Raw genomic sequence first — 20,707 nt, forward strand, 5'->3', positions numbered from 1 at the left:
GTGTGCTCGCAGCACCCTACCAGGAGGAAGGGGGCTGGGACCAGATGCTCTAAAAGTGGATGTGACAGTTTTTCCTGTTGTAAGCCAACAAATATTGCCCTGTATTGATCACAGTGGTGGAGATGAGCCACAGATAACAGCCTCAGGATGTAAACAAACCAGCATTTTGAAAAGCATGGCCATAACTTGGGCAGATCTTGGACTGGAAGCTTGGATTTTCCATAGCTGGATTCCAAATCGTTAACTTGGAGCACTAGCTGCCAGCAGGAAGGTAATGAGACCTGTGACTGTGCTGAGCTTGCTAGTGGGTGAACAATTTCTTCCTGGAGCCCAGACTCCAAATCCCAGCCAAGCTATATAGAAATACAGGACCAGGCCACTGCTTGATGAGGAAAGGAGGGAGAGAAAATCTCTGCTGTCACTGATTATCTTGGGTGTATTGGATTTCCCAGGCCATATCAGCTAATAGAGCCCTTAGGAGAGGGGAGAGAGCAGCTCATCTTAATACAAAAGTCATTTTTCTCATTCCACAAAGTCAGAGCAGGCTAGAGAGAAGGGGAGAACATTTCATGTCTTACCTCAATAGAGCACATGGCAGCTAGGGCTTCAGCAAGGGCAAAGCGCTGGAAGCAGCACAGAGGAGTGAAAGCTCAGCAAAGGCAGATTTTCAAGGGCTGTAGAGAGCAGTTTCACATCACACTGGATTACAGGCAGCTGCAGCCTGCTCCTGAAGATCACCCCTCCCCTTGCAACAGCTTCACCTTTGTGTGGATACAAGACAAACCCCTAAACCCTCTATTTTAATGGGAGTGGTTTTGGTATTTCTTGGGATTTGTCTTCACCTTGCAGCAGCGAAGGGACCCAAGTCATTATACACCATCACTGGTCTACGGCCAGAGAGGCAGCAGGGACAGGCAGGCAAAGAGGGATAAGGATATTGCTCCACTTGGTGGTTACCTACACCTAGATCGGATCAAAAGTAACGTGAAACTACACCCTTTTGTAACTGAGTCCCTCTTCCAGAGGTGTCCAAGTGGACAGAGGAGTGAAGGCCCATAGGTTCTCAGTTTTAAGGACAAAGATAAAAAATCTTGAAAGATAAAAACTCAAATGCAGAAAGAAATTCAGGGGGTTCAATGCTGTGAGATGAGGGAGAATTAAGAGTCCACAATCTTTCTGCAGATTGGGTTGCAACGCATAAGACTGCAAAGCAGCAGTAGGTATGGTTAGCCCCCCTCCCCCCCCCCCGGCAGCTTCTGGGTTCAGAGGGAACACAGCCACAGAGACACGTTTTCTATGTTTATTGCATGCAGAAGAATGACCCAACTTGAAAACACTCCAGCTCTCCCCCCATTCTGGGCATAACCACGTTTAACCTACTGCAAAGGGAGTTCTTGCAAACAACCCCGCTTTGCTATCACAGTGGCACCTGGGGAACTGTGGAGACCGCTGTGTGCTCAGACCTTCTCACGCTCACGATCACTCTTTCTTCCTCGCACGGCCAAGCTGTGTTGGGAAGCAGGGATAGCTAAGATAGAGGAGTATGCAACCCTAAACGACGCTCCGTGATCGGTCCTGTCGCTATGGGGGAAGATGCGTCAAAGGGATGAACCCCCGAGGGAGTCAGATCCCGTACGTGCCTGAATCCATTCATTGCCTGAACCGCGAGAGCTTGGGGGAACGGCTTGCCTGGTGGTAAAGCTGGTACCCTTCCGACGCGGCTGGGAGCAGCAGGAGGCTGCTCAGTGAATCTTTCCGGCAAAGAGCCATGGCTTCCTTGTAATTTATCTTCTCCTTAGTGATGGGGTTAATGAGATCTTTTTCATAGTTGGACTCATCCTGGAGCCTATTGGCAAGGTCACCTGTTATCATCCCTGTCTGGGCAGCTTCTAGCACAGGGATACGACCTGTTTTTTTGGGATCTATGAGCCCTCCGGTCAGATGCTGGACCTCCAAATAGGGGAAAGCGCTATCCTTAGTCATCCATCCCTTCTGAACTGCTTCTCCCACGGACAGCCTCCTCCTGGTCACCGGGTCCTCAATTCCTGTGAAAGCTTTCTGGGCATTGAGCAGTCTCTGCATGTAGGTCCTGTCAATCAGCCCCCTTTCAATTGCCTTGTGGACTGAGAACCGGTCACGAGAGATGAGGTCTATGATGCCTCCTGTGGCAGCCTGGGCTTCCAGGAGCTTCTGAGCTGTCATGGGATCAATTAGCTTCTTAGCAACAGCAGTCTTGATGTTGTACTTGGTGTCTGTCGTGGTGTCGTACACCCCAGCAATGGGAGATGTGTCATCACAGAAGCCCTTCTGAGAAGCAGAGGGGAAGAAGTTTTGGGTTTGGTGGGTGGTGGGTGATGGGAGCGGGGATTTGGAGATGATGGAGCCAATAGAGAGGGATGAGGGAGGCTTAGATTCTCCAGCCACCAGCAAGGCAAATTCAGAGATGGGAATCTTGCCATCCCGGTACAGCTGGTACTCCTCCTTTGTGATCCTTCTCAGCCTTAGCGCATCGTCGATGGAGTACTGCTTCCCGCTTTTCTTGTCAAGGAGAACTGAGGCTTCCCCATTTGGGCCCAGGGTGGTGACTTCCTCCCAGTCACACTCCAGCTCTTGCAGCTGGATGTACTGGCCCCTGTCTATTATACCTTTCTTGTAGGCCTCATAAGGGGACATATCCTTCCCTGTCTCAGGGTCTAGTATAGAGATCTTAGTGGAGAGGTTTGTCTCTCTCATCTGGGTCTCATGATTAATTTCTTCCCGGTTGACCTTGGACTGGAGATCCCGAATGAACCGCTCTTTGTCATAGATCTGGTCCTTCTCCCTCAGGATATCTGCCTCTAACAGGGAAAACTCATGTTCCAGCTGTTTCTTCTTCTGCCTGTCATTCTCAGTTCGTTGGTTGAGCAGTTTGGACTCCTCTTGAAGGAAGAGGACTTTCTGCTGCTTCTGCCTCTCCAGCTCCCGCAGTTCACTCTCCATGTTGGCTCTCTCCTGGATGGCCAGGTTCCTGGCTTTCTGCAGCTCTGTCTCCTCACGAGCCCATGTCCTTTTCATGCCTTCAGCTCTCTCAATTTTCTCTCTGAGCCGTCGTATCTCCTCTTCTGCCTTTTGCTTGGCCCCTCTCTCCCTGTTCAGTAGTTCCCAGATGCGTGCACGTTCACTCTCCAGTGCTCTGTCCTTTTCCACTCGAATCACCTCCTTGTAGATGGTCTTCTCCTGAGATTTTTTCTTCTGCAGGACATCAACTTGCATCTGCAGGTTCTTGCATTCTCTCTGCAAGTTCAGGACCTTCATCTTCTCACGGTCCAGCTCCAAGCGCAGGTTGCTGGCAGACTGTTCAAGGACTGGATCCTTCTCCAGCTTGACCACTTCTTCCATGATGATCTTTTCTTGCACTGGGGCTGGGCTCTCCTCCAGCTCCTTTATTCTCAAAGTTATTTGTCTCATATCTTTCTCCAGTGCAAGCCTCTTGCTTCGATCCTCCTGAAAATTGAGCAACTTCTCTTGCTCTTCCACCAGCGCACGAAGCTGCTGCACGTCACGTTCCAGACGGCGCCTGTTGCTCACCTCTTCGTCCAGATTCCGACTCAGCCTGTTGTGCTCATCTCGGAGCTTTGGATCCTTTTGAGTCAGAATCACCTCCTGGACAACTATCTTTTCCTCTGGCTTTCGCCTCTCCAATAGCATGTATTTATTCTGCAAGTCATAGATTGCATCCTCTGCAGCTCTCCTCTTTTGAGACATGTTACGTACCTCTTGGCGGAGGCGGTCAGCTTCCTTTTCCAAGAGTGGATCATTCTCATATCGGATGACTTCCTTGTTGACCAACTTGGTTTCCACCTTGGATCTCTCCCTCTTCCATTCATCTCTTTCACCCTGCAGCCTAATGAGCTGCTCTTGGGTCCTGCCATTGGTGTTCACTAGTTCATTGAGTTGTTGTTTCAGCTTGTCGATTTCTCTAAGAATTTCTGGACTCTTCTCATGTTTCACCACCTCCTCTGTAACTTCCTTAAACTCTACCACAGGTTTCTGTGACCTGAGGACATTGAGCTCTGCTAAGGCCTCCTCCACTTCGCTGTCAATCTTTGTCCTTTTAAGAGTAATTTCTTGTAGCTCCCTTTTCAGGTGTGCAATTTCCCGTTCTGTTTCTGGATCCACCAGGAAGATCTCATTGACCCTCTCTTTAACCTCCACCCTCGGTTTTTGCTTCTCTGCAACACTGTACTGGCTTTGCAGCTCTCCCAGCTCACCTATAAGCATCAAGTTCTTGCTCCTCTCTTCTTCAATCAGAGTTTTAAGCTTGGAAGACTCTCTCAATAACTCTGGGTCCTGCTCCACCTGCTTCACCTCCTTCACAATAATTTTGGGTTCTACTGTTTCAATTAGTTTTTCCACCTCCTCAATCTTGTTCTTCACCCTGACTATTGACTCCTCTGCAGACTTCCTCTTGAAGGCTTCCTCATCAATCTGTAGCTGCAGGTTCCTAATGGACTTCAGTGTTTCTGGGTTTTTCTCGAGTTTGATCAGCTCCTTCACCACCACTTTCTCTCTGATGTTAGGTTGCTTTTGCTCCAGAATGTGTAGCTCTCTCTTATGCTGCTCAAGTTCAGAAGCTGCAGCCAGGCCCTCCTCCTGGAGACGCTTGATCTCCTGCCGCAGACTGGCTGCTTCGCTATCCAGGCTCGGATCCCTTTCAATTTTCGTAATCTCTTTGGTAAGGAGCTGAGCAGGGACAGCTGCCTTCTCCTTCCCCATCTGGGCAAGCTTCTGGTTCATCACTTCAATGTCTTCTTGAAGGCTCTTCCTCTTTTTGCCTTCCTCTGCAATCTGCTGTGTCATCTCAGACAGGTTGCTCTCCACCTGTGGGTCTCTATAATATTCTACCACTTCCTTTTCTTCCACTCTTTCAATGGGCTTCTGAGTTTTCAACAGCAGCAGCTTACTTCTGTGTTCCTCCAGATCTGCTTCAATCTTGGCCACTTTCCTCCTTTCCGCCTCTAACTGTGATATCAGCTCCTCAAGTTCCCTGGTTGACATGGCTTGGTTTTCAGATTGCTGCGTTTTCTCATGTACAGCTTGAACATCCTCATGTATTTCCTTCTGCAAGTGAAAAACAAGAAGGTCTTTAAAGAAAAGGCAGGGAAACAAAGTCATTCCTTGAATCCAGTTCAGAGGCCTTTTCCATGAAAAAGCATAGTAGGAGGCAGAACTGGTACAGAAACTGCAGGGAGTCTCTAAATAAGGACATCTGTAAGTGGCAACTGAGGAGACTCGCACCATTTCAAACAACTGATAGTGCATCTTAATACGTTTCCACTTGTCAGGGAGATGCCGCAGCAGCCTACAAAGGTGCTTTATGGTGCCCTGTTGTGCTCTGACTGGTGCAGGAAAATGTGCTTGGTTCCTGCTGCACAGGTGGTTCATAGTAACAGCATAAAGCACTGGAGTTTAATCACTTGCCCTTTTTAGGCACAGCAAACGAAAGCCATCCAGACTGGAGTACTTTCCAACTAGTGCATCAAGCCCTAGAAAGATATAAAACCCTAGTGGCTTATGATGTTCCTCTAACATTGTGAGTAATAAATTCTGGGCATGTTCACAGATGAATCTCTAAAATGCTCAGTCTTTGAGCATTAATTTTATACATAAACTGAGAAAAGGAGTTAAGATTCTTAATTCATCTATCATAAACTACAGCTTCATAAAGGGTTGAGGGCCCACAGAGATGATGGTCTGAATGTCACAACCATGTCAGTGAAACTTTGGTCACTTTTAGCCTTTTCTAGTAATATTTTCCACTTCTGCCCTTCCTAACACCCGAATATGGAGATCTGGGGACAGTTGTAGGGATCACAGATTGAACAGGCTATAGACAGCTCTAGAAAGGTCATTTCTATCCCTCCAGCTGACAAGTGAGGGTAAAGTACCACAATCCTGCCACAAGCTGTTAGCAGGTACCTTCTCAACAATCTTCTTGGCAAACTCTAGCTGGTTGAGCTGCTGTTGGTTTTCTGCTGCCAGCTCCATGTAGAGCTTAGTTACATCATTTTCCTGAAAAAGAAACAGCTGTGAGGGTCTTGTTCCACTTGCCCTACCACAGCTCTGTTGGATGTATCATATCTCCCACCTCCCCTTTCACCCTGATGCACTTTGTGTACTGCATCATTCCAGGGATTAGTGTTATCACCTCTGACTTTCTAAGGAAACCGAGGCACAGAGAGTTCTAAGGGCTTGTTTAAGAGATCCAGTTACTTTTATCTGCAAGCCAGTTAGAGGCCTAACAGCCTCTGCAAGTCTCAGACCTCCAACCTCACCTTGGGCCACACGTCAACAGTAGTTGGCAAATAGCCCAAGGAGGTTGGATGTAACTGGAGAGAGCACAGAGGAGAAACCCTGGCTCAGTCCTGTCCCCAGCATCCATCATCTGTTCTGCACAGGTATGTGGGAACCAGTCTTTAATGCACTACTAAAACAGGCCTCTAGATTCAGAGAAAATGTGACAAAGCAAACACAGCATTCAGCAGTAATGCTCGTAAGGGTGGAAAATGACCTGCTCTTTGCCATACTACTGCAGAGATGAGTCAGGGGCTTGAGGGCCCTCTAAACCCACTCCAGAAAAAATGCTTTGGATTCTTTTGGAAATAGAGCTGTTCCTACACAAAGCTCTGGTTTATATTCAAATGCCAAGTCCTACTCAAAACTCAAGAGATCTTGCAAAACAGCAATGATCTACACTGTTCTTGTTGATCCAAATGCAGAGAAGCAGTAAATAAAAGGGTTTGGAGGAGAACATTAAATACATCTGCACCAAGCAATGACTGTGCAACCCCTGGAGCTGCCCTGGAGCGTTTATTTTCAAACACAATAAGGTAAGGAGGCATCATCAGCAATCTCAGTCAAAGGTACAGGGTGCATTCCTAGTTCTGGATCTCATATGCTGTTTTGCCCAGTGATGCTAGACAAAGTGATCACTGATAACATTTGTCCTTGCAACTAGGACCATCATCAGCTGTGACTGTGAGAGTGGATTAAGGCCTTGCGGAGAAAACAGGGCTGGGTAAGAGATACATGACAGAGTTTCCATGAGTTTTCAGGACTTCATCTTAATGTTTTACCTGGGCCTGGATGCTTTCCTGTAAGGGGGTTACACGCAGCCTCTTGGCAGCAAAGTCTGTCAGGGAAGGGTCCAGAGAGGAACTGTATTTGCCTGCTTGGAGTTCATAGTCCTGTTCAAAGAAGAAACAGAAGAATTAGTCAGGATATCTCGGGCAAGACACTAGGGGAGTGCTGAGTGGGAGAACTCAACCATACATTTAGGGTTGACTGCACGTTCTGTGATAGTCTGACCACTGCATTCTTCTCGGGCTCCTTTCCTTGGATCTCCTCCACCAGCCTCTGCAGGAGAGGGACACAGTGTTGAGAATGGGCAGAAAGACAGAAGCACAGTAATACTCTTTCAAGCGAGGGCTGCAGCTTACTCTAGTAGCAGAGGGGAGGATGGGAACTAGGGGACATGTAGGAAGAGCCTCCTGGCCTATCTTGGCTGCACTCTCACTAGTACAAGGGGCCTGCTCCCTGCCTCACTGATTTATCACACCTGAGATAAATACCAGCTGACACAGACACCTCCACATCACATCATCTGAGCTAGCCAGCTTAAGATCTAGTCATGGAGAGAAAGATGCAGGGCCCGAGTGCAGCATGTCAGCACCATATAGGTAGCTTGGGCACGGCCGTTCAGGGTACGAACGTGTTCTCTCCATGGGGAGTATATCAACCTGGGTGCTTGTGACTAGCACAGATGAGAACATGAGCACTGTGGATGAACACAGTTGGGCAAGATGTGATCTGCATGCTGCAACTCACAGTCTCATTTTTCCAGTTCATGCACTGTGGCAGGGGTACACAACCAGGAGCTAATTGGTGCTACCTACCACATCGCTCACAAAAAAAAATTCCCTCATCCCTGTAATGTTTCAGGTTGTGATGCTTGCCCTGGAACGCACCTTCTGTGCCTGCAGCTTGTAACTGATCTGGCTTGGCCCATCTGTGGTCTTGACTTGGTACTTAGGTAGGTTGTTCATCCAGAACATCAGGTTCTCATTAGAGTTTTGGAACTGTTGGTAGGCGAGGCTGATACCTCTGAGGGTCTTCTCTCTGCACAGCATGAGGGGGAGTGGGATGATTACGGGGAAAAGATTCACATGCAAGTTTCTAAAAAGACACTATGGTGAATGTTACCACTGCAAATATAAATTGAACAGGAAGCCCACCTCTGTGTTCATCAGGTTTGCTATTGCAGCATGAGCACAACTCAGGAGATGAAAGATTTAAGGAAAAGGCAGGAAATCACCAGCTTTGCCCGTGAGCACTGTTAAGCACTGAGGTTTCCCAGAATAGGGTAGCTCGGTCAGGCAGGGGCCACTTAACACTGCTCTCCTGCAGCTGTTTGGCAGCTCAGACAACGACTGTGCCATGCATAGGAAGGTGGGGTCTGCACACCACTGCCAGACCTGGTCCCCTTACAACAGCAGGGATGTTTGGATCAGGATCCTGTGATGAAGTACATTCTCTTGGGGTTCTGTCTCTAAAGCTAGTCCATGTTAGCTAAGAGGAAGTCATGACTCCGACAGTGCAGAAGAGCCTGTAGCTCCTCACCGCTGATCTAGCTGGTCTGCAACAGCATGGTAGCGATCATTGAGAAGCTGCACCTCCCGCTTCTGCCGGGGTAAGTCAGGGCAATACTCCTGGAAGTTGTTCTGCACAGCGCTGCAGCTATGCTCAGCATCCTTGAGACCCCGGTTCAGCTTCAGCACAAAGTCTTCTTGGGCCACCAGGTCCCGCTTCATCTTCTGCAGAGGAACAAGACACCTCCAGGTTTGCATTTGTCAATGCACCCAGAGAGAAACACCCTCCTCAGTACTATCCTTAACTATGCAGCGGTCAAGCTCTCTGAGATGGATACGTGACATGAAAGATGCAGTGGAAGAGAGATGGAGCAGCAAGACTTATTCAGTAAAGAAGATGTGAAGCAAGGTGGGTTGGATGGTGCACGGAGCAGAAGGGAAAAGACAAAGAGGTTTGGGGAAAGGCTAAAAGGGTCACTGTGAGTCAGTGCAGAAGCTGATGAAGGGACAAGGAGACTGGGAGCAGGAGAGAGAGGAGAGATGAGCATGGGGCAGAGCAACAGCGAACGCACAGGAGGAAAAAAGTGGGCAGTTGGGTTAGATGACAGGGGGCTTATAGCCTATTTTAGGGACCCTAAAAGTTGTTTGGGAGAGACAGACTTTTTCTAGCTAGTAAATGCAGGATAGCCTGCAGCACCAAGACAGAGTCTTCAAGGAAAAAGTTGATGTCCTTGGAAAGGCATCACCTCCTGTGTCTTGGAGTGCTCAAATAAGCAAAGTCCAGCTCCCCCATCCATTGCTACCTGAGCTTATAGATCTCTCATCCCTAATGAAGAGCCTGAAGTTCCCCTACCTGCAGATCATTGGCTCGATCCTGCAAGGCATTGGGGGAGGCAGGAATGATGCTATCCTGAGCCAGCTTGGCCTCAAATGTGCTGATGATCTTGTCTGTGTTCTCAATCTGAGTCTCCAGGTTCAGAGCAGCCTTGGCCCTGAGGAAGAGAAGATGACAAGGCAAGATTAGCTATAGAAGACCCCATTCTCTTCTTTTTCTCTCTGATTCTGCAGGTCTAGGCTTATTTAACATTAGGGGCTCCTGCAGCGTGGCAGAGGACAAGCAGCGTGCAGCCACAATGCAGCTATGCTACTCAGAGTGAGATGTGTTGCGCTGCAATGCACATGGCATTGCTCAACCTAGAACACACACCCCTATGGTTATCTTTCTCCAGTGAGGGGATCTGAGCATGGATTACAAACAGTAACTCCTTCAGAAATGTCTTTGATAATGAATGGAAGGTTTCCAACCTGCCCCAGGCTAGATGGACTTCAACAGATGCCTGTATATCCTGACCCAATGCATTTGCTCTCATGCTCTTGTGCTGACACCTCTCTGCAAGGTCTTCCTTCCCTCATCCCCATCAGGCCCTGCCATCACCACTCACTTCTCACTGTACAGACTGGAGAGCACCTTGACATCATTGTATTTGTTCCTGAGGGCATTCAGCGTGACAGGAAGCTGGGAGGCTGAGGTGCTCGTGGGTTTCTTGGAAAGGTAGGTCTCACATTCCTTCTGCAAGGCATCCTTGGTAGCCCCCAAGTTCTCAAGTTTCTTTGTTGTTTCCTGGCACATCAGATGGGAGCAGAGTCACCAAAGAGACAGAGCACTGCTGTTATGGGAATGTGTCCCCCTCCCAGACTGAATTTTGCTGTGTGGGGCAAAGGGTGCCTCATAAGGTGTGGGTCCTACAAGCACAGCTCCATCCAGACTGTGACTGTCTGGCAATGGCAGGGTGTAGGGAAGATATCAGAATGAACAGAGATGAAGAAACCTACCTGCTTGAGTCCATCCTTCTGCCAGGGCTGGGCAAAGGCTCACAGATGAAGATATAATGAGCTGAACTACTATGGACCCAGACTTTATCTCAGAGAAAAGACAGGAGCCTCCAGGGCAGTATCTTTTTTCCTGACCTCTTCACACCTACCAGACTGTACTCCCCATCAGGTGAGCCAGTTCCCTCTATCTTGTGTCTTTTATGCTATAAGCTTGAGGGTGAAGGGGGATAGCATCCTCATGACAGGGCTGAAGGGTCCCCAAGACTAGCACCTGGTCCACAGCTCTGAAAAGGACAGACCACCTTGCTGAAGAATTGAGCCAAAGGAAGGGCCTGTATTTCTCTAGGATCTGGTCCCAGAGTCTGGTCACATAGTTTTCCCCTTCATAGAACAAGCTGTTATCTCCCATGTAAATCCCATGCCAGTCCTGTTCTGGGCCAAGGACAGAGCACTACCAAACTCATTCTACCCTTGAGCTGCCCTAAGAAGCACTTACCTGCTGGTGTTTGATCCTCTTGGCAAGGTCATCTGTGGGATCATTGTAGTTCACTGGAGACCTCACTCGGTTCAAGACCTCCTTCTCTACCTGGACCAGGTCCTTGCCAACACTCTCCAGGCTGTTGAGAAGCTGGTCAGCTTGGGGGTCATCCTGGGCTATGGGGGTGCTTCTAGGTAGAGCTGCAGTGAGACACAGCTGGGGTAAGTCCCATTTCTCATTTATCATCCCAGTGTTGGAATATGGCCTTCTCCCCTGAGATCTGGCATATATGGTCCCTAAAGCTCCAGCTGTCTCGCATGACCTGCTGCAAAGCTCTGTTCTTTGTGCATCAGGTAGGGTTGAAGCACATATAGGCTGATCCTGAGCATGGGGTTTTTATGCAGCTGTAAATGTAAACTGTAAATGTGACTATAAAACAGTTAGCATTTCTAACCCACAGAGTATCACGCACACATACGGACCTACTCTTTGCAAAGACTTAGGAAAATTGTTTCAGCTCTGGTCCTGTAGGCTAGAGTTCACATCTAAAGAAGGGGCAAAGACCACCATGTGGTGCCATGCAAACACACTCCTGCCCAGCTTCACTGGAGCTTGTGATCTACAGCTGTGCGAACTGTATAGCTATCCAGGGGCTAGTATTTAGCCATTGCTGCCTCCTTATTCTACAACCCCTAGCTAAAGAGGAGGAACCGGCAGGGACTCAGATCCCAAAGGAGGGTTAATTAAAGCATCTGGATAGGCACATAATCCTGCATCCCAAGATACTCTGCAGTTGTTGATGGACAGAGAGGACAATCTCAGAGGTCTCAGAAAGACCCAGGATCATCCAAGTGAGTCTTTGGCAGCACCCAAAATTGGGTTATCCCATTTGCTGCCCTTTTCAGCAGGGCACAAGGCATTCACACATGGACCCACAGGTACGTCTGCTTGCTTGGGTGTGTGCTATCCTCACAGTCAGGTCTAGGAGATTTGCTGACAGCACACAGCAGAGTCAGCTCGAAGGAGGTGCATGCTATGGAGTGGGTGTGATTAACAAGCTGACATACCCTGCTGGCTGGGTTGAACCGGCTCCTTGTGGCTGTGCTTCAGGGTGTGCTGAACTGCCGCTCGCTTCTGCTTCACGGTGTTCAATTCCCCTTCCAGCCTGCGAGCAAAGAGGAGTAGCATCAGCCATCAGGATAGGAAACCTGCTGCACTGAGCAAGCCTCAGTAGAGCCTGGCCCTGGAGCAGCTTCGTGCCTCTGCTGAACCGCTGAGATCTAGCAGCCTTTTGTAACTCAGAAATTTCCCTTAAGAAAGGGAAGAGTAGCAAGAACGTCTGATCGGTGCTTGTGATAATTCCTTCCAATGGAGCCAGTGTTTCCCAATCCTTGCCAGAAGCTAACAAAGCCTGAAAGGTCGCTCACATCACAGCAGCACTTGCCGCTGTCAGCAGATGTGGCCCTAAAAGGACAAGCAGAGCTTTCTGGGCAATACTTGCAAAGCTGTTATCTAGGGGGACGTTGCATTTCTTTTTTTTTGTTTTAAAAATCGAAATGTATAGATCCGAAGGATTCAGTAATATGGGGCGTGTGGAGAGGGAGAAAGAATGATGGAATGAAATAATCATGCCCATGTGACTTAGGAGCCAAAATCCTGTCACGGGTATGCCCAGTTACTGCTGAATCTGGTCTGCGGGCCTGATCACAGCACATAAGCAGCGCTGCTTTATCTAAGCACCTAGGGACACGATTGAGAAGGTAACGTCAGCTTGCTGCACTACCACCCCTTGCCATGGGAACCACAGAAACTGGTTCAAAAAATACATTTCAGTCTCCAGCTGGGGGTGCGTGAAAATACACACCAGAGCTCAGCTGGCGGGAGATAATTCTGATCTGTTTGGCAAGTCTCAAGGCCCAACCTCATTCTGAAATGGATTGGGTCAAACCTATGCAAGCCACATGTTTAAGTAAAGCAATCAAGCTTGACTGCCAGCAAACTCTTCGACTGCAAGGTCTGTGCAGTGTGCAGTGCTGGTGAGGAACGGCAGAAAACTGAATGAGATAACTGGGAACAATCCCTCTTCAGCAGGGAGATGGGATGGTGCTAGACCATTTAGTACTGGGCAGCCAAGAGGTCTGTTCCAGCTCTCTGCAGCTTACGGGAGTCAGGCTGTCTACGACCAAAGAGCAAGTCTGAATGTCTCTGTGAGTCAGGCTCTCCACTGCAGACTCACCTATTGACCTTGTCCATGGACTCAGGGTCTGGTGGAGGGATGGAGAAGCAAGCAGCAGGTACCTCCTGGACCACACCAGTGCTGTTCTGCACCACCCACATCTCCTGGTTGCTGTTATCCTTCAGAGAGTACTTGTCGCCCCTGGCCAGCTGCACCTGGAACAAAGGCACAAAACCTAGTGAGAGGTTTGGCTTTCCAAAGCTGGGCCAGTTCCACTCCTTATCACCAGCAAGGCTCCCACTGGATAAGAAGGTGACTCCCAAGGGACCGACAGAGGCAGAATTTGGCAGGGAACTGTGGCTTTTGTAGGTCTACAGGTGCTTTGGTTCTACCATGGAAACCATCTCTACCCTGGGAAGCCATAAGACTCCCAAAAGAGCTGTCACCTCCCATCCTTTGACTTGGGGATGTTTTGTGCTGGATTCCTCCCACCCTGGAGCAAAAAATGACTAGATCAATCAAAGAAGAATCCAATTGCCCGCCTCTCCTGAGGGTAACCACTGGTTGGGTCCTCACATCTCCAGCATCCCAGTCACACAGGGTATCCAAGGTGAGGGGCTGGGAGGGACTCATCCTGCGCAGTTTCAGTGGGCTGATCTCTTTGCTCCTTCTCTTCAGGTCAGTGATGCTCTTCTCCGCCTGCTTCACCACCTTTTCCTCATTCTAGAAAAAGCAGCAAAGACAGTTGTTGTGACCAGGTTTGGGTGAGAAGGAAGAGTGACACCAACAGTTCACACTGTTGTGAGTATGCTGTAGGCAGTTGTCCATTCTTAGGTGGTCATTGCTAGGGTGGAGTCAGGAATTCCTCTGTTTTTTATCCCTCCATGTCCTCTTCCCCCCTTCTTCATTCTCTACACTCTCCTCTGTTTCGCCCACTCATGACAGATCTACCCTTGAAGGAACAACCTGTCTTAGTTAACCTTGGGTGATCCTCACTGATAATATTAAATCTCCTGGAGTAGTTTCTTTTCTCAGAAGAGGAGCAGGGACCAGCCAAGAGGCAGCTCCATTTCAGAATCACAAGGTACCAAGACCCAGGCACTTCTTGGGAGCGAAATGTATTACATGTATGAGAAGATACTATACTGAATGTGTCCCTTCCCTCTCTTCCTGGAAAACATTCCTTTCCTGTCTGCATCTCACCGCTGAGGTCAGATTTCTTTATTCTTTCCCTTGCTCTTAGCTCATGAGAGAGCGCTGAGAAGCCGGGAGAGCCTTTCCCCACTGCTTGCATGCCAGCGGCTCTTGCTCTCTGCAGACGCTCTAATCCAAGTGCCTTGCGTTTAGGAAAACACACCTTTCTCCCCTGCGGCGTGCTGCTTATTTACTCTGACGGTGACCTGGGGCCTGCTTGTGTGTTACCGATGGAGACCAATGCCTTCCCAGAGGTCACTGCCCCACAGTGTGAAGAACATGGACCTTCTGGGGCTATCTCCCATCCAGAGCACAGAACTGCCACGAGTTTTCTGCTCCCTAGCACAAAGCTGGAGGGTTATTTACCCACCTCATCTCCTTCCCAGTTTTTATTTATAGAAGAGATGCAGTAATATTTGGTCTATGTCTGAGACGTGAGAGTCCCTTAAATCTAGTTAGTGCCGCAGACCATGGAGACCTCACCTCCAGCTGAAGCAGCAGATCTGACACCACCCCAGGGCTGTCTTTGTCAAACTTGCTGTATTTGGTGTCCAAGTCAGAGTTCATCTTCTTCAGGGAGCAGCTCACAGCTTCAGCATCATCCTGGAACTAGATATGTGGGTAGGAAAACTGTCAGGGACGGGAGGACTTTGTTGTCTCCCCACCCCAGTGGGGGACTCAAGGGTCCCTCCACAATATGCCTGGGGCTCACAAAACCCAGCAGGCCACCCTCGAAGCATATGCCTGCACAAGGACTCTCCAATGCCTTAGCCACAAGCATGTTAATCCCAGCCAACAGGCACTTACCAGGTAACAACCAGGTAATAACCCTCAGCTACGCCTCTTCTCCAGGTCAGTACACTAGCTGGTCCAGCAGTAGGGTGAATCAGACAAGCTGGGACCCAGTCCCTCATTGCAGCACTGAAGGACTGTGTTCTGAGACATTTCCTCAAAATATCCTGACCAGGTGCAAATAAAAGATCTCCCATCCTAATTCCTTCGTTGGCTGTGCTCCCAGGACCCAGACTACCCACTCTAGCCTGACCTTGCTACCCCATGGCCCATCCTCTCCCATCTGCTCTTTACCTTCTTATAGCTCTCCACACTTTTCAGGTGATTCTCCTGGCAAATGCAGAGATTCAGGAAGTTCTGCCACTCATTCTTCAAGGCTTCCTGGTGAGCCTGCGGGGGGACACAGCATGTCTCAGTGGGACTTGGCTAGTCCAACCCTCCCTCCCTCCACTCCTCATTTCCTCTCCACGGGAGTCCCAGAGATCAGACGAAAGGTAAAGACTGCTGCTGAGCAGCAGCAAAGCTATTCACAGGCATTGCCTGATCCTGGACACGAGCAAAGACATCTGCTCTGCAGTGACCGAGCTCATACACAGCAGCCACTATTTCTCATGGGGTTTTAGCTCTAAATCCAGTGGTGTGGGTGGCTGTGAGCCCAGCTCTGCTTGCCACTGTGTCTGCAGGGTTGGAAATACAACTCTGGTGGCTGGGAGTTGGTTTCACCTGGGAGAATTCATGTCATATGTGGAATTTCACAGTGGTATCAACATGGCTGCATCAATCACACCTCTGAGCATCAGATGACTGAGAGCAGACAGACACCAGCACACAGATATTAGTCATGCTATCCTGGAGATTTCTGAAAGGGGTGAAGGGTCTGCACTGCTCCCAGCTCCCCCATAGGGCTGGGGAAGACACAAAGATACTACTGCAATGTGGCTGGTACGATGTGGGAGAAAAGGTACGTGGCAGCTCTGCAGAACAGGTGAAAAGGTCTCTTCAAACCCATTTCTTGGCTCTTGACTCACAGATTATGTAAAGCTCTCCCCTTCTCTTACAGGGTTTCAGAGGAGATCTCTTTTCTCTACCTGAATTGGCTTGACAGCTGGGTGCTTTAGTTCAATCATCCTGTCACCATCATCCTGCAGACTGTTCACAAACTCCTCCTGGCTAAGCAGTTCAGTGGATTTGAACTCCTGAAGGGGAAGAAAAACCTCACTGCAGTAAGAGTGTGTGGGGAGCACAGAGGTGTCCCCCCTGGGCACCAACCCCGTAAAGCAGAGAAGATGCTCCCTAAACATAGACCTCCTTTTTCCATAGGAAGTGGTTGAGCATAGCTAGAACAAATCACAGGCCAGGATGTTGCTAGGGCCTGAGAAAGCATCAGGGCATTTGTACAAGTGCATTTTCCTCAGCAATTATCCCTGTCTTCTTCCTAGTCCCAGAGTATAGCTGTCACCGGCTGTTGTACTTTGGACATTGAAGTTGACGTGATGTTGAGCCCCTTCCACACATCTGAACACCAACAGCCTCACCAACAGCTCTGCTCCCAGCATGAGACAGCACGTGCCAGCTCACGGGACAGGCAAGGACGCACAGAACGGCTCACCCCTAGCTCCAGCGCACAGCCAGCGCCTCTCTCCTGCCCGTTTCTGTGCTCGGTGCTACAATGCCTGGAAAAGTACTGGTGGGTGAGTAGGAGGCAGGGATCCACCTCACAAAGCTCACACCAGACGTGGCCAGCTCCTCATGGCTGGGGCACACTGCTGTCCCCTGGCACTCACCTCGTACTCCCGACGCACCGTCTGGGCATCCATCATTTGGTCGCTCCAGTCCTGCTTCAGGATCTTGTTCTGCTGGTCTGTGAGGTAGCTCAGTTCCTTGGTGCAGCCTTGGAGGTGCTGGTACAGGCTGCCCAGGCTCTGCCCTCGCCAGATGGAGGCTTTCTGCCCATATGCACAGGAGAGAGAGGGTGTTGGTGCTTGGAGTGAGAAGCCAGTTCCCCTCCTCTTCCTCCCCAGGACCCTGCTCACATTGTACATCCACCAGGAGATTCCCTGAGACCTTTATGAGGCATCTGCAACCACTTGTTCTTATCTGATGGGGCTGTCGTTCATTCTCCCTCCTTCACAAACAGGGTGTGCTTGTCTAACCAGAATCTCAGGTGTGGACTAGCGCCTCAGAGAGTCTGAGAACAGCCTCAGCTCTGAAATATTTCTCACAAATGCCCTTCTTCAGCATTAATCCTTATGGGCTCAGCTGGATAAACCCAGGACCTTTGTTCTGGCCATCTTCTTTGTTCTGACTGCTCATTTCCTCTCAGGAATCCTCGATAGGGATCGATGCAAACCTCAAAGTTTGCAGTGCAGATCTGGAATATCCTGTGGGCTGGGATGGGGTTTCTTGCTGCTGGTATCTGTAACCCTGTGCTCATGGATACATAGGCAACTCCAGAGTGATGTCCCATAAAGAAAAGAGGCCCAGATCTTACCCTGAGCAATCCTCTGAGGGCAGCAAATGTACTCTTTATTTACACCCATTTCAAGGTGGGGAGAGCAAAGGGAAAGAAAATGAGGGACAACTTCACTGTGCAGCACTAGAGAGAGCTCCCACCCTGATCTGGGTATTCCCTGTCTGTTGGGGATCACCCTGCTACACTACCCTCGCTGTCCAGAAAGCCACTGAGAATCTTACCAGCAAGTCCTTGTACTGGCTCTTCAAATCTGCCACATCCTGGGTTATAATATATCCAGGACCAAGGGGGGGGGAGAAAAAAGGAGAAAAGAGCCGTTACCAAAAACCGAGCTGTGATAGGCGTTGGTAAGCTGATTTACGGGCAGCACTTTAGAAATCATTCAAGAACAGGTCCCTTGGCCTCCATCTAGACAGACCTGTCCTAGCTCAGATCTCCCGTGCACCCTCTGCAACACAGCACCTGCAGGGTCCTGAGTGGGGCAGACAAGCACAAGCAAGAGATAGGGGGACGTCTTACCCCAGAGCGGAGGTTCTTGATCTGCAGGCCATAGGCTTCAATCTCCTTCTGGAGGATGTTGTGCTCAGCTATTTGCTTTTCCAGCTCTGGCATGCTGGGGCCATACTGTCCTGTGTTGATTTCTTTCTGTGCAAAGAGTTATGCAAAAACTAATGCAAAAGTTCTTATTTCAAGGAAGGAGGGACCAGAGTGAGTGCAGGCAGAGAATAAAAAGGTCTGATACCATTCCAGGAGGAAGGGAAGGGATGGGACTTCGAGGTTCTTTACCAAGATTCCTGTTGGTTGCCATTTCTTCAGCCACTCAGAGGGACAAAGAGAAGACAGCCAAGCCATATAACCCCAGCTGGCCCTCTAGCCTACAAATCTAAGCTAAGCCAGCCACATTTCCAGCAATGACATACAGTGGATGTACGTAATTATCATCCAGCTTTCAAGGGAACCCAAATTTTCTCCAAACTGGGCACTCCCGTAACTTACAGAATAAAGTCATAGGACTTATGGCTGTAAAGTTTTTGAGGACATCACCTTCTCCAACCTTTCAGCCTGCAACAGGATGTCTCCACCTGCTAGCTCTCTAGTAGTTCTTAATTTGAAGAAGTCAATCTAATGGTCCTCTAGGGATTTAAGAAGTGGGAGGAAATTCCTCTTCCTTCCTAGGGCAATCGAAATTAGTTCCACCATGTGCCTGATGCTGAGCACATGATGGTTGGCAGAAGCCTACAGAGTTTCAATAGTAAAAGATGACTAGTTGCCCAATTCAGATAACAGAGCGCTGAGCCATAGTGTTTCAGCTCCATCTGAGCTTTAGTTCAAGGGAAAGGAGGCAGGTGGATCCCTGATCTCTCTTGCCTTTTTTTTTCTGGCAATATCAGGAACTATCTGGCCTTGTAGGAGTTATGAGATATATGTAAATACAGCTACTGTTACCATCTTCTGGTCCAGGATCCTGGCCCAGTCTACTCTAGGCCCCACATCAGGGATATTCAGGTTTTCATAGAGGTTCCGGTACTCTGCACACTGCTGTGTCACACGGTCATGGAGCTGCTGAATGCTGCCAAGGAAGAAAGGTTCATGTCTTTTTGTCACTTTGGAAGGGGGAGAGCCAAGGTGAGGTGTATGGAGCCCAAATTCCATCCATAAGACCCAGCTTAAATTGCTATCTTTTTGTGACACTGTCCTCCTCCAGTAATGGAGGGACGTACCCTGGTGCTCTTCATCTCCAGGGATATGTCAGGCATTATGTCCAAGGAGGAAGCTAGAAACAATTGGAGGGAGATCATGGCTATGGGTGTCCCTTCTCATCCAGGGAACAACTCTTTCTTCCTCATTTCCATCTAGAACAGCTGGAGAGCAAAACAGAGGGGGAGCAAACCACTAGAGGCCAGTTGAAGTTCTCCCCTTCAAACACCCAACTCTGACTCTCTGTACTTGTATTTGGACAAGCCTTCATTCCAGGAAAGGCAGAGGAAAAGTGCACTTCCTCTGGGCACAGAGATCCTGAGTGTGGGGCCACCTTTTAGTTCTGCATTAATCTGGTAGTTTCTGCAAGAACTCCTGGTTAAGATCAGAGACTCTCTGGTGCATTTGCTGTACAGGCAACAAACAGCAATGTCCAGCTGTGATAGTGATGCCTGATGGCTGCATTGAGGCTAAAATACAAGGGAGGAAGGGTGAAATAACCTGTTCATGGCAAAAACTGGAGTCATCCTGGAACCTCACTCTGGCGTGGGGTTTCCAATCGTTCAGTGCCCTGATCATGCCAGCTTCCCTGCCACACTCACTCTTTCTCTATTTCAATAGCCTGGGGGTGTTTCAGCCTCTTGGCACGGTCCACATCCAAAAAGAGGTCTTTCAGCAGGGTCTCAGCCTCCTTTAGGTTCTTGGCGTTCTCTTGCTGGAACTCAAAGGCCTTATTCTTCTTGTAATTGCTAGCATCCTGGAGGTCAGAAAGGACAGATAAAAAAACCTGGCTGGCCCATGCAGACATCTCAACACTCTCTTTAGCTAACATGGAGGGTCTAGCTGCTCAGCACTCAGAGGTACAAAACTACGGAGGAGTCCTGGTGTAAGGACACAGCTGGGGAGTAAATCCCCATACAAGCCATCTGATCAGCATCTCTCCCAGGGCATCAGCACGAGTCAGGCTGCCTTCCTGCCTCTGGGTCTGCTGGGAGTTACAGGACCATGCTGCTGCACTGCAGATGTCAGTGATGCAGCCTAGGCTGTAGGAAGCAGGAGGCATGGACAACGAGCATAGAAAATGAATAGAATTTGGAATGCTCGAATATACAGGCCCAGTTGTGGGGTGCTCGGTTCCTTCCCAGCTTCAAGTCAGCCCCCAGACCTGCACTGACAACCTGATGCAGAGAGCAGACGGCTGGTCTATTGTCCTGAACACTGCTTTTTGCGGTATCTCCCTCCAAAGTCCTTCACCTTCCCACTCCCCTCTGCCACAACTCACCTGCTTGAGTTTGGACTGTGTTTCCAGGATGTCCTTCTCCACCTGATCGGCATTTGCCTGCATACGGGATATGAGCACAGCCAGCTCATTGGTTGAGGACCTGAGAGAGGAAACAGCAAAGTAGCCAGGTGGGTAAAGGCAATGCTCCCCTGCT

At 49.3% G+C, this 20,707-nt stretch overlaps 1 protein-coding gene across 1 annotated transcript; it reads right to left on the reverse strand.

The window, feature by feature from the left end:
• Nucleotides 1–1,644: 1,644 nt before the first annotated feature.
• On the reverse strand, nucleotides 1,645–20,631 carry EVPL (envoplakin). Its single transcript, XM_062591878.1, has 21 exons — nucleotides 20,554–20,631; nucleotides 19,874–20,028; nucleotides 19,020–19,143; nucleotides 18,093–18,218; nucleotides 17,795–17,833; nucleotides 16,885–17,046; nucleotides 16,189–16,296; nucleotides 15,395–15,490; nucleotides 14,792–14,917; nucleotides 13,691–13,837; nucleotides 13,175–13,329; nucleotides 12,006–12,103; nucleotides 10,957–11,138; nucleotides 10,070–10,248; nucleotides 9,481–9,619; nucleotides 8,659–8,852; nucleotides 8,007–8,157; nucleotides 7,312–7,395; nucleotides 7,116–7,226; nucleotides 5,959–6,051; nucleotides 1,645–5,100 (listed from the first exon to the last, which is right to left on the reverse strand). Exons 1-21 carry the CDS (start codon nucleotides 20,614–20,616, stop codon nucleotides 1,651–1,653), a joined length of 5,982 nt encoding a protein of 1,993 aa, XP_062447862.1. The 5' UTR covers nucleotides 20,617–20,631; the 3' UTR covers nucleotides 1,645–1,650.
• Nucleotides 20,632–20,707: the final 76 nt, after the last annotated feature.

Source organism: Rhea pennata, chromosome 19 (genome assembly GCF_028389875.1).
Source record: "Rhea pennata isolate bPtePen1 chromosome 19, bPtePen1.pri, whole genome shotgun sequence".
Classification (NCBI taxonomy): domain Eukaryota; kingdom Metazoa; phylum Chordata; class Aves; order Rheiformes; family Rheidae; genus Rhea; species Rhea pennata.